Source organism: Emys orbicularis, chromosome 6, assembly GCF_028017835.1.
Source record: "Emys orbicularis isolate rEmyOrb1 chromosome 6, rEmyOrb1.hap1, whole genome shotgun sequence".
Lineage (NCBI taxonomy): Eukaryota > Metazoa > Chordata > Testudines > Emydidae > Emys > Emys orbicularis.
In genome coordinates this window covers 100,400,767-100,416,707 of record NC_088688.1, presented here as the reverse complement: position 1 = coordinate 100,416,707, position 15,941 = coordinate 100,400,767, and the positions used below count along the sequence as shown (strand labels likewise).

The following is a 15,941-nucleotide window of genomic DNA, read 5'->3' as shown; positions in this document are numbered from 1 at the left end:
ATTATAAATAAAATAAATTTGGAATGTTCTATAGGTTTACAACAGTCAGATTTGAAAACTGTACACGTTGAGATTTATTTTTTAACATTGTGCGATCATCTTTTTTTTTTTTTAATGTGACTTTTCATAATCTCACATTTCACTTATACAGCCCCCCTCAACATTTAAAAATACTCAGTCCAATGACAAAGTACTAAACAATTCTGAGTTAAGAGAATCAGACCATCCTTAATTTAAACAATCCTTATTCTTGGGAATAAGGAAAGAAAGGGAGAGTCAGTTATGTAATGTTAAAATAATATAAAACTATACTGTTGTTATACAATTAATTAAAATTATAGTTATATTGATAATGATTATTTATTGTAATGACACTCAGTAGTGTTCTAGGCATTTCCCAATACAAATAAAAAGACATGATTCCTCCTCAGAGCTTACAGACATTTCAGACATGATGCAGAGAGGGGTTAACAAAACAATAGGGACAGGTAGGGAAAAAAGGATCATGTCAACTTCAATAATGCCATGTGCCTACTCAACAAAGGTGGTGCACAGCTTGATGGAATACATTTTCACTGTGTTTTAAATAAGGTTAATTAATAAACAAAATAAGTAGATGACTTAGTTTATTACAGAGGTTTTCAAACTGTGGGCCATGCCCCACTAGGGGGATGTGAAGGAACGTTCCGGGGGGGGGGCCGGGCGAGTGGCAATGCTAGGTGGCTTGGGCCAGCCCCGTGTGGTAGGGCTCGGGGAGGGAGCACCACCTCACCCACTGACTCACCTCAGCGGCCCACCCAGCCTGTGGGCCTGTGTCAATATCTGCCGCAGCCACGCCAATTTCTGCTCCTGGCAACCTCCACACCCAGTGCTGGCTCCTCCCCTAGAGACTGTCACATGCGCTTTCCCTCACCCTGAAAACCCAAGAGGGGGAGGGGCAAATATAATGTCTATTTTTGTCTGGGTTGAGGGGGGCAAAACCAAAAATTGTAATTCAGAGGGGAGGTCTCCACTCAAGAAGACTGAGAACCGCTGGTTCATTGCATTGGAGAAGACATGGGTCTTCGGGAGGGATTTAATAAGGAAATGGCACTCACTGTACAGAACAGCACAGGAAGGAAATTCTATGTTTTACTGCTGGAGGCAGACCTCCTGTTGCAGGATCTGGGGAAAGATACATGTGAGCTTCCTCAAAGTAATGCAGAAGAGGATGTTGTCATAATATTGCATGAAACAGGAAGGGCAGCTGATCATTAACAAAAGAGTGAAAGTGATTGTATCAACGTGTGGTCAAGTGCAGAAAATAAACAAAAATATTTTTCTTCTTCGAATGCTGGTCCCTGTGTGTATTCCACTATAGATGCGCACATGTGCTCCATGCACCCAGCATTGGAGAATTCTTGAAAGCAGTGTCTGTTGGTCCAAGCATGTGCCCCTGCCTTCCTCATATTTCCAACCAAAGGTACAAAGGGTGAACTGGACCCCAACTGCTTCTCCAGTTCTTACCACATGGTCTGGGTTGGAACCTCCAGTGTCCAGAACTTTCCTTCAATTTCTTTAATCTGTAAAATACTACAGAAATTGTCTTAGTGCCTTTTTGTATATAGTTCTCTATAGATAGTAAGGGTTTATTAGTTTTTATAGCTTTTAGCAGAATTTTTTTTTAGTTAGATAGATTCCTTGCTTTGGGGAACTCCCCTTCCCCTGTACCCCATTATGGGTATTGGACTATGCCCAGAACTCTGGGCTTCAAAAGCTGTGTCCTGACCCCACTCCTTTTCAGTCAGCGACCACCACTGGTGCTGTTTGTACTGTCATAGGGAGGCAAACATCACAGCTAGGTGTAACATCTGCCACTCTTTCCCTCACCCTACCTGTAAGGAGAAAGGAACTCTGGCTTAGAAAACACCTCATGGGAGAAGGCCATGTCTGACCCAGGCCGAGGAACCCCCCCCCCCGTACATCTGCCTGAATCGACGTGGAGCATGCCTCCCACCACGAGGTCCGACTCTGTTGCAGGGGAATCTATACCCACAGCTCCCTCCTCCCCCAGTTGGGGTCTCATTGGGGAGGCAGAGAATGCTTGTACAAGCATAAGAGCATGTCTCCTCCTAAGTCTGCTTCAAAGACATCCAGCACAGCTCTGCTCGTTCAACCCCTAAGGATTTAGTACTTCCTAAGTCTGAAGGCCACAACTCTAAATCCCGTAAAGCCCAGGGTACCAGACCCCCTGCCAGCGACATCTTCTCCACTGGTACCCTCCAAGTCAAAAAAACAGTATCTGTCAGTTCTGACACAATCAGCTTCTGCCACCAGTGGTACCCTTGCAGTCTAATACTCCAGCCACATGGAGCCTCCCAGTCTGTCCTCTGACCCCTTCAACATGACTGCTTAAAAATCTTTATGCCAACCAGGGAATTTCCATTATTTATTATTATTTATTTATTTGTTTGTATTACCATAGCACTTAGAAGACATGACAACGAAAATCCCCCACTGTCCTTTTAAGATAGTTTCCAGAGACACAAAAGGGACTTTTCCTGGGCCAAGGATCTGGACCATCTAACAAAGTGCCTTTAAATCATTGTCCCTTTAAAACCCATGCAGGTGCACACTATTACATAACTTATTTAAACTCCCACTATGCCAATCGCATACCACAACTGAGGTTTTTAAAGTGGGCCACAGCAAATTGATTATGCTACTTAGAGGTTGGTTCTCCAAAAATTCCTCCTCATGAGCTGCTTCTGTATTTGGGAATGTAGTGAATATAATGCTCTCTTTGTAGACTATTTACAGCTCAGTCAGTCCTATGAATGAAGATTTCCTTTCCTGAGGCCTAACAACAACAAAACAAAGCTACTTGTGTTTTGGACTACTGGTTTGTTGGTTGGTTTTTAGTGTTTCAAGCTTTTTTGGGGTGTTTTTGGTTTTTGTTTTGTTTTAAAAAAATTCTTATTTCAGGAGTTCCAGTTTGTTCACTCTGTTCTCAGTATAAAAACCCAAGGGCCTGATCCAACTCTCATCAAACCCTTTGGCTTATCAACTGAAATTAGTGATTTTTTCCAAAGTTTTCAGGATAGCTCTGGAGCTATATGTTAAATTTGTCTTAGGTTCACTGTTAAAAATATCTTTCTGGATTTGTAGTGTTTTCTTGCATTGCAAATTTATTTTCACTTTAAGCTCTTATGACTAAAAACACAAAGAGGACAGTCTGATAATTCCTCTAGCTTCCTCCCAGGCCTAATAGATTAATTCTTGTTTGTTTTTATTCTTGTGTTCTACTTTAAAGCAAACGTGTTTTTTGTTTCCATCATTGTTCATAACCATTTACTTACATTATTTTTTAACAAGTGATTCAAAGTAGGGCTGTCAAGCGATTAAAAAAATTAATCTTGATTAAAAAAATTAATCATGATTAATCACGTGATTAATCAAATTTATCATGTGATTAATTGCACTGTTAAACAATAATAGAATACAATTTTTTAAAATATTTTTGGATGTTTTCTACGTTTTCAAATATATTGATTCAGTTACAACACAAAATACAAAGTGTACAGTGCTCACTTTATATGTATTTTTGATTGCAAGTATTTGCACTGTAAAAAAACAAGAGAAATAGTATTTTTCAATTCACCTAATACACGTACTGTAGTGTAATCTCTTTATCGTGAATGTTGAATTTACAAATCTAGAATTATGTACAATAAAAACTGCAGTCAAAAATAAAATCATGTAAAAATTTTGAGCCTGCATGTCCACTCAGTCCTACTTCTTGTTCATCCAATCACTCAGACAAACAAGTTTGTTTACATTTGCAGGAGATAATGCTGCCCACTTCTTGTTTACAACATCACCTGAAAGTGAGAACAGGCTCTCTCATGGCACTGTTGCAGCCGGCATCGCAAGATATTTACGTGCCACATTCCTATGTCCCTTCATGCTTCAACCACCATTCCAGGGGACATGCATCCATGCTGATGATGGGTTCTGCTCGATAGCAATCCAAAGCAGTGTGGACCGACACGTGTTCAGTTTCATTATCTGAGTCAGATGCCACCAGCAGAAGGTTGATTTTCTTTTTGGTGATTCAGGTTCTGTAGTTTCCGCATCGAAGTGTTGCTCTTTTAAGACTTCTGAAAGCATGCTCCACACCTCGTCCCTCTCAGATTTTGGACAGGCACTTCAGATTCTTAAACCTTGGCTCGAATGCTGTAGCTATCTTTAGAAATCTCACATCGGTACCTTCTTCAACATGTGCTGGGTCCTCATCCGAGACTTCTATAACATGAAATATATGGCAGAATGCGGGTAAAACAGAGCAAGGGACATACAAGTCTCCCCCAAGGAGTTCAGTCACAAATTTAATTAACATGTTCTTTTTTTAATGAGGGTCATCAGCATGGAAATATGTCCTCTGGAATGGTGGCCGAAGCATGAAGCTGCATACGAATATTTAGCATATCTAGCACATAAATACCTTGCAATGCTGGCTACAAAAGTGCCATGCAAATGCCTGTTCTCACTTTCTGGTGACATTGCAAATAAGAGGGCAGCATTATCTCCTGTAAATGTAAACAAACTTGGTTGTCTTAGCCATTGGCTGAACAAGAACTAGGACTGAATGGACTTGTAGGTTCTAAAGTTTTACATTGTTTTGTTTTTGAGTGCAGTTATGTAACAAAAGAAATCTACATTTGTAAGTTGCACTTTCACAACAAAGAGATTGCACTACAGTACTTGTATGAGACGAATTGAAAAATACTATTTCTTTTGTTTATCATTTTTACAATGCAAATATTTGTAATCAAAAACAATATACGCTTTGATTTCAATTACAACACAAAATACAATATATATGAAAGTGGAGAAAAACATCCAAAATATTTAATAAATTTCAATTGGTATTCCAGTGTTTAACAGTGCGATTAAAACCGTGATTGAATCTTGGGTGCTCTTGGGGCGGAGGCGCTCCAGGGGCGCTACGGGTGCTCTGGGGCAGGGGATGGTGGCGCGCGGCCCGGGACTGCTGCTGGTGCTCACAGGGGAGGGGCAGTGGCATGCGGCCCAGAGAGGTGGGGGGGCTGAGAGCACTGCTGCTGCTGGGGGAGAGGGGGCAGTGGCCCGAGACTGCCCCAGCTGCAGCAGCAGGTGCGTCTGGCTTGGGGACCACACAAGCTGCTCAGGGCAGCCCTGGGGTCAGTCGCATTGGCTGCTGCAGAAGTCATGGAGGTCCCAGAAAGTCACGGAATTCATGACTTCCGTGACAGACTCGCAGCTTTAATCATAATGGTCCCTTCTGGCCAGGGTGGATTTGATTTAAATCATGATTTAAATCACTAGTCAGGAAGATTCGATTTAATCATGGTTTTCTACATAAAAGTGCATTCTTGTTGGTTGTTATAACCTTAATACATATTCTTCACAACTCAGAGATAGATGTAGGTTTCATTTTTAGAAGGTACACACTATACTTTTTTAAGTGATTTATTTTGAAAACTTTTCAGATTAGTTTTACAGCTATATCAGAAAATGAATGATTGATTGGTTATTTCATTTACCAAAGGTAATTGAAGCAGATATTTATGAAATCATTGGGAGGTGAACTAGCTCCAATTCAACAGGTTAATCATTAATATTTGGAGGATTTTCTTGCTAAGCTGTATTAGGAGGAGAACATCACCAGACAGACATTTTAAATTGTTTTATTTAACTAAAACAACAACGTTATGTATTCTGGATTTTTTTCTTCAACAGCAAACATATAATATTTTAACAAAACAAGCATATGAATTTTTGAATTTAGTTAAACATTAAAGTTTTTTAAAATCAGGTTTGTTTTTGTCAAATTGTTTTTAACTAAACTAGTTTAATGAATTTTTTTAGAAAACAAAATCAAAAATAAATCAACTATGTCAGCCAGGTCAACATGAGAAACCTAAAATATTGGCTTCTGCAGCTAACTCAGTCATCTTCACGTTCATTTTCCTGTTTTGTTCGTAATCTAGAAAAGAAAAACAAGCTTTCCTGCTTTTTCAGGTCCCAAACGATTTCTCAATTTGGAATGAATTAGTCCAAAGGAAGAAAATATTCTTTCTACACCGGCAGAAGAAGCTACTGCTGTTAAAAGTGAGACTATCACTGCAACGGTCTCTGAATCCAAGTGCTTAAGTGACTTCCCACCAGTTCACTGGTGTGACTTTCTTTAAAACATCATCAGCAAACATATATTTCTTGAATGGTTCTTATTCCCAAACTGGGTCTCTTTTACGGCCTGCTGCCAGGTTTTCCCTTCTAGTGAGAGAATGGTATGGTAGATCTCAAATCAATGAAGGCTACACTCTGAAAGACCTCAAGACTTCTGGAATATGCTGCTCAAACAGTTTCACTTTTGTTTATATTGCCTGTCCCTCCCTTCTCACATTTATCTCCAGACTTCTTCTCCTTGTCCAGATCTATTCCGCCCCCAACAATCTTCTATTCACTGAACTTTTTGAAACTTTGCACTTTTAGAGAGAGGTAAGGGATTGACTCTGTGTACACAAATTTGCAGAGGGACAATAGGGTTGAGGTCTGTTATTTCTCACCTCTATATATTTTTTTATTTATTTAAAAACATTTTTGCTGTTAACAAGCATGTTACCTCTGGAGACACAAATCCATAGTTTGAGAACTGCAAAACTAAGCATCTCTGATGGTATCTTCTAGACCAGGGGTGGGCAAACTACGGCCTGCGGGCTGGATCCGGCCCCTGGGGCTTTGGATTTGGCCCGCGGGATTGCCCCCCGTGGTGCCGCAGGCCCCGTGCCACTTTCAGCAGCAGCCGGCCCAATGTCCCTCCGGCCTCCAGGCACTGCCCCCCGCAGCTTCCATTGGCTAGGAACGGGGAACCGCAGCCAATGGGAGCTTCGTGGGAGGTACCTGGAGGCGCAGCAAGGGCAGCGCACACGGGGCTGGGGACGGGGCAGGCATTCAGGGAGCCTGCCCTGGCCCCGGTGCGTGCCGCTGCCATCCCAGAGCCCGAACACCTCCTGCACCCCGCCCCCCCAACTCCCTGCCCTAAGCCCCCTGCCTGCACCCCGCACCCCTCCTGCACCCCAACCCCCTGCCATGAGCCCCCTCCTGCACCCCTGCCCTGAGCCCCCTCCTGCAATTCGCACCCCTTCTGCACCCCAACCCCCTTCCCTGAGCCCCCTCATACACCCCGCACCCCTCCTCTGCCCCCATCCCTTGCCTTGAGCCCCTTCCTGCACACACCACATTCCCTCCCGCACCCCAACCCCCTACCCCGGCCCTGCATACAATTTCTCCACCCATATGTGGCCCTCGGCCCAAAAAGTTTGCCCACCCCTGTTCTAGACTGAGCACTGAGTCCCATTGGGTAGATAGAAAGATTAACCTAAATAATCTATACAGAAGCTCCTGGAACCCCATAAAATTGGGTTCCTAATCCATGAACTATTGGAACTCATTTACAAAACTTTTCTTAAACATTACATGAATATATTGTCTCATACTATAGAATTACAGTAACTCCTCACTTAACGTTGTAGTTATGTTCCTGAAAAATGCGATTTTAAGCGAAACGATGTTAAGCAAATCCAATTTCCCCCCATAAGAATTAATGTAAATAGGGGGGGTTAGGTTCCCGGGAAACTTTTTTTTCCAGACAAAAAGCATTATATACATTTTAAACAAGCAATTTAATACAGATATAAATTTTAACCAATTTTAAAGAAACAATTGAATACAGTAACTCCCCACTTAACGTCCTCTCGCTTAACCTCCACCCCTTCCCACAAGCCCTCACCCTTAACCCACCTCTTCTCCCCCACCCCGCTCCACCTCCTCCCCCTTTACTCCGCACGCCGTGTCCTCGCTCCTCCTACCCATGGCAATCAGCTGGTTTGCGGCGTTCAGGAGGCTGGGGAGGGAGGGAGGGGGGAGGCTGCGTGCTGCATCCTCGCTCCTCCCCCCAGCCTCCTCAACACCACAAGACAGCTGATTGCCGCGGGCAGGAGGCGGGGTAGCAGGGGGAAGGCACTGATCCGCGGGGTCCACCGGTGGGCAGGAGGCGCTCGGGGGGAGGCTTAGGGTAGCTGATAGGGAGGCTGCCAGCCGTGGACAAAGCAGGCGGCCAAACGACATTATAGGGGAGCATTGCACAACTTTAAACAAGCATGTTCTGTAATGGAACAGGGACGTAACAGCGAAAAAACGTTAAGCGAGAGGACATTAAGTGGGGAGTTACTGTAGAATTTATAATCCCTATTCCATGATAAATTATAGCTCAAAGATATCTTACCTTAAATAAAACTATCTTTAGATTGCTTTTTGAGGAAAAAAAACTTTTTATCAAAAAAAAATCCGATTTAAATTTAAAAAATCAGTTTTTAAATTTTTTTTTTAAATCATTGATTTTTATCCACCCTGCTTCTGGCCTTAAAATCTGTGAATTGTCCACAACTGGCACCAATGAATAATCCTTTGATCTTGAGGGTATATCTTTTTTGTTCTGGCTCTGGCCAGTTGTATGTTTCCTAGGGAGTCCATTTGTCTTCCTAAAGTTTCCTAACCAGACATTGATCTACATTAAGTCAATTCACCTTTGTTTTAGAGCAGTTCAGGATTTTCGGGTATGTGTATCTAGCTATCTGTTGTGCCTGTCTTTGTGTGTGCTCCCATATATAGATACAGTAGAAAAACATGCAAATCTATTTGAACACCTCTTTCTATACATCAGGTAATTAATATCTACATTTGTATATAGAATTACACAATTTTATCTTTCTGATTTTTTTTGTCTTGTTTTTAAAAGTGTTGAGTACTTATGTGGGTTGAATCTAGGAATTCCTTAGGAGAAAGCCAAGCATAATCTGTTGAAAAGGAAAATAATAATACTGAGACACTTGTGGTAGGGTTTCTTTGCCAACATCCAGTCTGTAATGGCATTTTGTTAAGAGCAGGGTGGGAAGAATGGTGAACTTCCTTGCACCCTCCTCCCTCCCCCCCCCTTTTTTTTACCTATACTCTATTTCTGTTACACTTCTTCCGACCCCACTCCCCCATTTCCCTTCCTCACCTGGCCCTGCTCCTTCCCTCAGTGGGATTATGGTGTCACTGTCTTGCGTTCCTGTTGTTTCTCCCTGTCTGTAGCTATCTTAACGACCTGGACCGTATAGCAGAACCTGCCTATCTGCCCACCCAACAAGATGTGCTTAGAGTTCGAGTCCCAACAACAGGGATCATTGAATATCCATTCGACTTACAAAGCGTCATTTTCAGGTAGAAAACAAGAAAAAATGCTTAATACATAAAATATCACATACTGGTTAAAAAAAGTGTGTAAACATAAAATAATTCTGCACTTTAGTTATTTGTTTGATCATTTTGTTTCTTCGTTATTGTACACAAGTTGTTACCAATTGACTATAAGGAATAAGTAAAGAGATCAAGAGAGGGAGAGAAAATAAACCTGTGTATGTTTTAATTCAGTTCTTATGGTCATAGTGGAATAATTTGGAACTGGTTTTTAAAAAAATATTTATAGCAATGTTTAATTACAAATTATATGTATGTTAACATATATAAACCAAAGTCCATTGTGCATCCTCATTTCCTATTTATTAGATGAAGTGCAAAGATAAACTTAGAGGGCTTGATTTTTAATGAGTAGTTCACATATTTGCAAGCTTACTTTTACTTGTACAAATAATTTTACACACAGTTAATTTCAAGTGCAAATGCTGTCACTTAAAAATATAAATACTTGATTGCACCTGCAAATTAAACATCTAAGTAAGAGCTTTTGGGCTGATAATTGTGGGTGCAAAACTTTGCCTGCCAAAGAGAGATTGAGTTGAGGCTCTTTTTGAGTTCAGGATGAGAATCAACTTAAACTCTGAAAATGCTTGTTTTATGTTATGTGCCCAATTTTTTTTAGCTCATGTTCATTGTTTTCAGTAGGAATACTCAATACCTTATATGCATTTCACTACTCCTCCTCCATATCTGTGTCACCAAGTGCTAAAGTTTTTAAATGAATACAGAATAATGGGGTGTTACAATTAGAAATTCAAAATGCAAAAAAGGACATTTATGCTATCATACTGAATTTCAGTCAGTTATATGCTCATTCATCATATTCTTCAAGTGACTAAAGTAATAGGAGTAGTATAATTTTTTTCTGATTGTATTTAATTATTTTTAATTGTAACACTGTGTCATTTTTAAGCAGTTGATACTGAAGGAATGGATGAACCACTATTCAGATGAAGGATTAACTTCTGTTCTTGGCAGAAATTGAAAAAACATCTTAGGCACTTTCAATAAAACATGTTTTTCAAATTTTATGTTGATTCTAAGTTTATTTATGTGTCACATGCTCACATATCCCATCCAAAAGATTAAATTACTTCAGTTTAATGTTCGTTTTCAAATTTATTTCTCACTAGATCATCTGTCCCCCAATATATATTGATTTGTTATCTTTTGAAAATTATTTGCTACTTCCTCAAAATATATCTTGTAATTATATGGAAAAAATACAGAAACTATTTCAGTTACAATCATTTTTACTTTGGCTACAAACTGCTTTACCCTAGGCTCTGCATGCCTGTTTCTGCTAAATCTATGTGGCTGAGTCCTGCAAGCACTCCCCGAGTGGTGCTCAGAATTACTTCAATGAGATTTCTGCATGCAGAGCACTTGAGAGGATGAAGCTCATAATTATTAAAATCTATAAGCCATGTCAGGCTTGTAAAGGAAACATGGCAACCTGCCTCCCCCGCAACACATACACTGTTGATTTTTAAATATTAATGGAATGGCTGCTAACAAAAAAAGGGATTTTTTTTTGGTTTCCACCCAAATTGTTCATTACCTAAATTACTGAATTTGATGCTCCATAAGTGGATGTACATTGATTTTTATTAGGCTTTGTTTTCCCCTGGAATTGATGTGGATTTTGTTAACCTTGCAGAATGGTGGATGTAGGAGGCCAACGATCAGAAAGAAGAAAATGGATACATTGCTTTGAAAATGTCACATCTATCATGTTTCTAGTAGCCCTTAGTGAATATGATCAAGTACTTGTGGAGTCGGACAATGAGGTAAGCACTGACTGAAAGCACTCTCTTGAGCATTGCAATTGATTGAAACCTGAGCTCATGGTTTAGTGAACTATGGAGAGCTGTGTTATTCACATGATTATTTGGGAATTATGTAGGGGAGCCTGGAAAGGAGTAGAACGAAAGAAATAATACTTAGTACTTACCAGTTCATCGCAAAGTAGCTAGCTGTTCTGTCAGGGTCTATGAACAGATTGGTATGTCCAGTCCCAAATGTTTTCCATGTGGCTACCAGCAGTATCATACAACTACAGGTTACAAAAGCAACAGTAATGCAGAGATCAAAAGGCTGATCTTCAAATGCTATTGTACAAACTGATCCCCTGTATGGATGATCTGTGGAGCCAAGCAGTTTTTTGCTGCAGTAGAATTTAGTTGATTACAAAGAAATTATTTATGGTAGTTATTTGTGCAGCTAGAGTTTCTGATGGAGCCCTACAGATAGGGTCTGTAAGGTTGGAGTGATTACAAGGATATTACATTTCAGACTATCTGGAATGCAAAATGAAATGCCTTGATGATGGCATTTGCTAGCTGTTTTTGAAATTGTAAATCCAGATCCTAAAGTACTGGGAGAGGCTAACAACTTCATTTCAATATTTCTCAGCATAGCATTTATACTGGGTTATATTTTCTCTTGCAGCTGTTACCATGAGAAATAGCAAAAAGAAGAAAATGGTGTATTGCACCATTGGCAGAATTAGCTTTTTATGATTTTGTCAGATAATATCAATGTTTATTTTTCAGCACTTTGTTCTATTATTATCTATTTTAATTTTCAGAGTTGCAGGAAATTATAAATTATAAAAATAAATATAAAAAAATAATTATTTTATGACAGTAAATGTGGAGATTCAAAAAATTAAAATTTTATAACCATTAAAACACAAATTATTAACATCACGTCAAAATATTAGTGCTGTCGATTAATCGCAGATTAACTAAAAAAAATCACAATTAAAAAAAATTAATTGCAGTTTTAATCACTGTTAAACAGTAGAATACCAATTGAAATTTATTACAGATTTTGGATGTTTTTCTACATTTTCATATATATATATGAAAATGTAGAAAAACATGTTTTTCTACATTCTGAAAATGTAGAAAAACATCCAAAATCTGTAATATATATGTGTGTGTGTGTGTATATATATATATATATATATATATATATATATATATATATATATATAGTATTCTGTGTTGTAATTGAAATCAAAGTGTATATTATTTTTTATTACAAATATTTGCACTGTAAAAATGATAAACAGAAGAAATAGTATTTTTTAATTCACCTCATACAAGTACAGTAATGCAATCTCTTTGCTGTGAAAGTGCAACTTACGAATGTAGATTTCTTGTTGTTATATAACTACGCTCAAAAACAAAACAATGTAAAACTTTAGAGCTTACAAGTCCACTCAGTCCAACTTCTTGTTCAGCCAATGACAAATAAGTTTGTTTACATTTAAAGGAGATAATGCTGCCCTCTTCTTATTTACAATGTCACCAGAAAGTGAGAACAGGCATTTGCATGGCATTTTTGTAGCCGGCATTGCAAGGCATTTATGTGCCAGATATGCTAAATATTCGTATGCCCCCTTCATGCTTCGGCCACCATTCCAGAGGACTTGCTTCCATGTTGATGATGCTTGTTAAAAAAATAATGCGTTAATTAAATTTGTGACTGAACTCCTTGGGGGAGACTTGTATGTCCCCTGCTCTGTTTTACCTGCATTCTGCCATATATTTCACGTTACAGCAATTTCGGATGATGACCCAGCACATGTTGTTCATTTTAAGAAAACTTCCACTGCAGATTTGACAAGACGCAAAGAAGGTACCAATGTGAGATTTCTAAAGATAGCTACAGCACTCAACCCAAGGTTTAAGAATCTGAAGTGCCTTCCAAAATCTGAGAGGGACGAGGTGTGGAGCATGCTTTCAGAAGTCTTAAAAGAGCAACACTTCAGTGCGGAAACTACAGAATCTGAACCACCAAAAAAGAAAATCAACCTTCTGCTGGTGGCATCTGACTCAGATAATGAAAATGAACATGTGTCGGTCCACACTTCTTTGGATTATTATCAAGCAGAACCCATCATCAGCATGGACGCATGTCCCATTAAATGGTGGTTGAAGCATGAAGGGACATATGAATCTTTAGTGCATCTGGCACGTAAATATCTTGCGACACCGGCTGCAATAGTGCCTTGAGAACACCTGTGTTCACTTTCAGGTGATATTGTAAACAAGAAGCAGGCAGCATTATCTCCTGCAAATGTAAACAAACTTGTTCGTCTGAGCAACTGGCTGAACAAGAAGTAGGACTGAGTGCTCTAAAATTAGGAAGTAGGACTTGCAGGTTCTAAAATTTTCCATTGTTTTATTTTTGAATGCAGGTTTTTTTGTACATAATTCTACATTTGTAAGTTCAACTTTCCTGATAGAGATTGCACTACAGTACTTGTATTAGGTGAATTGAAAAATACTATTTCTTTTGGTTTTTTACAGTGCAAATACTTGTAATCAAAAATAAATATAAAGTGATCACTGTATACTTTGTATTCTGTGTTGTAATTGAAATAAATATATTTGAAAATGTAAAAAAAATCCAAAAATGTTTTTAAATGAATGGTATTCTATTATTGTTTAACAGCGCGATTAATCGCAATTAATTTTTTTTAATCCCTTGACAGCCCTACAAAATATACAAACTAAATATCCTTAAATCAAGCATCATTTTTCTTACTTTATCTTTCTGTAAATTTCAATTATTATCAATGGAAAAATGTTTTTGTTGGTTTGGATTTGTATGGTGAAATCAGTGTTTACCAACATTTCCCATAAAAATCGAATCCTTCCAAGCCTAATTATAAAGGATGGATTCAGCAGGCAAAACACATCAATAGTTAAGTTAACAGTTACCACATATATTAGCTGAACTTTGTGACAATTTTTCAGGGTAATAAGATAATTTAACATTTGGAAATATTTCCTTTTTAAAAAAACAGAAACTGTTTCAGTTACCCTTCAAAACCTAACAGGGTGTTCCAGATCTGTCCTAGCCAGTCTTTTTCATTTAGTCACTTTAAATGAATCAGCAAAATATTTACATGACTGCATAGATGTAAGTTACATCACTTCAGAGAACGATAGATACAGCAAAATAAGTCTGGTATCCTCACAGGCTCCCGTTATGATTGTATTTGACTCTTTTCCAGTGTTAGTTCTTAATAACGTCCCGTTTCAAGAGTTGAGCAAGAGCCTGTAGATTCGCTCTTTTATTTTTTAGAAAAAGCTCCTGTTACATCAGCCAGCTAAAAGTACATCCCTAATAAAACAGAGAGGCCTTTCAATTTGGTATGCACTCAGACATTTAATTCACAGATATTGAATACTGCGTTGTCGCTCCATCTCAAAAAAGATATATTGGAATTGGAAAAAGTTCAGAAAAGGGCAACAAAAATCATTAGGCGTATGGAACAGCTTCCATATGAGGAGAGATTAATAAAACAGGGATTTTTCAGCTTGGAAAAGAGACTAAGGGGGGATATCATAGAGGTCTATAAAATCATGACTGGTGTGGAGAAAGTAAATAAGGAAGTGTTGTTATTTACTCCTTCTCATAACACAAGAACTGGGGGTCACCAAATGAAATTAATAGGCAGCAGGTTTCAAACAAACAAAAGGAAGTATTTCTTCACACAACACACAGTCAACTTGTGGAACTCTTTGCCAGAAGATGTTGTGAAGGTCAAGACTATAACAGGGTTCAAAAAAGAACTAGATAAATTCATGGAGGATAGGTCCAGCAATAGCTATTAGCCAGGATAGGCATGGATGGTGTCCCTAGCCTCTGTTTGTCAGAAGCTGGGAATGGGCGACAGGGAATGGGTCACTTGATGATCACTTGTTCTGTTGATTCCCTCTGAAGCACCTGACATTGGCCCCCTTCGGAAGACAGGATACTGGGCTAGATGGACCTTTGGTCTGACCCAGTATGGCTGTTCTTATGTTCACAAAATGTTCATATCAGTGAAGGACTGGAACAGACTGATGTACTACAGTAGATACATCTTTTCATTCTGTTTATGATCAAAGTTTGTATTCCTTTATCTAGGCTTCACATCAGCATGTTTTTATTTTATTTTACAAAACGTGCATTATAGTAATTATTTTTTATCAGTGTAACGCTCTAAATTAGACTGCTGTACCAGCATATTTTGCTTTCACCAAAGCCCAAATGTGGGACAAAGAGCCAAAATTAAGGGCACAATAAAGATAATAAGAAAGCTTAAAGCATTAAATTCACCTCATTTCAGACAACACACACAGCACCCTATATACTTCTCAAAACCATTGTAAGCCCTTAACATGTGGCATAAATGGTGCTTATTACATATGTGGGCTCTGAGCCCAAAATATGTTGGTTAATCTCTTTATTATAGAGGACATTTTTAAAAAAAAACTCACTTTCATGGTCCTGCATCTGTGATATAAATAATTCATTGTATTAACATTCAGATAATACCAGGTTTAATGTGGGATGATGGTACATAGGTTCTAAACTAAGGACTATCCTTCACAGCGAGGGCTAGTTCATAATGAATGAAAGCCTCTGTCTTCAGAGAACAAAGCATAATTGAAGTTAGTTTGGGCAGTAGAGGGAGGCTGGATGCAAAGTCTGTTATGTGAATTGTAGTGAGGGTCATATGTAAAGTGTATTTCTGATCTAGTTTATATGCAGTAATATATAATATTGCATTCACAGTTAATTACTAAGAAAAAAAAGCTTAAAATGAGTTG

At 38.8% G+C, this 15,941-nt stretch overlaps 1 protein-coding gene across 2 annotated transcripts in view; it reads left to right on the top strand.

Moving 5' to 3' along the window:
• LOC135880484 (guanine nucleotide-binding protein G(q) subunit alpha) overlaps window positions 1-15,941 on the top strand; it is a 209,702-nt gene that overhangs the window by 154,894 nt on the left and 38,867 nt on the right. For both annotated transcript variants that reach the window (XM_065406787.1, XM_065406788.1), the window contains 2 exons: window positions 9,160-9,288; window positions 10,985-11,114. In XM_065406787.1, the coding sequence (XP_065262859.1) occupies window positions 9,160-9,288; window positions 10,985-11,114 (259 nt within the window). The remainder of the gene's footprint in view (window positions 1-9,159; window positions 9,289-10,984; window positions 11,115-15,941) is intronic.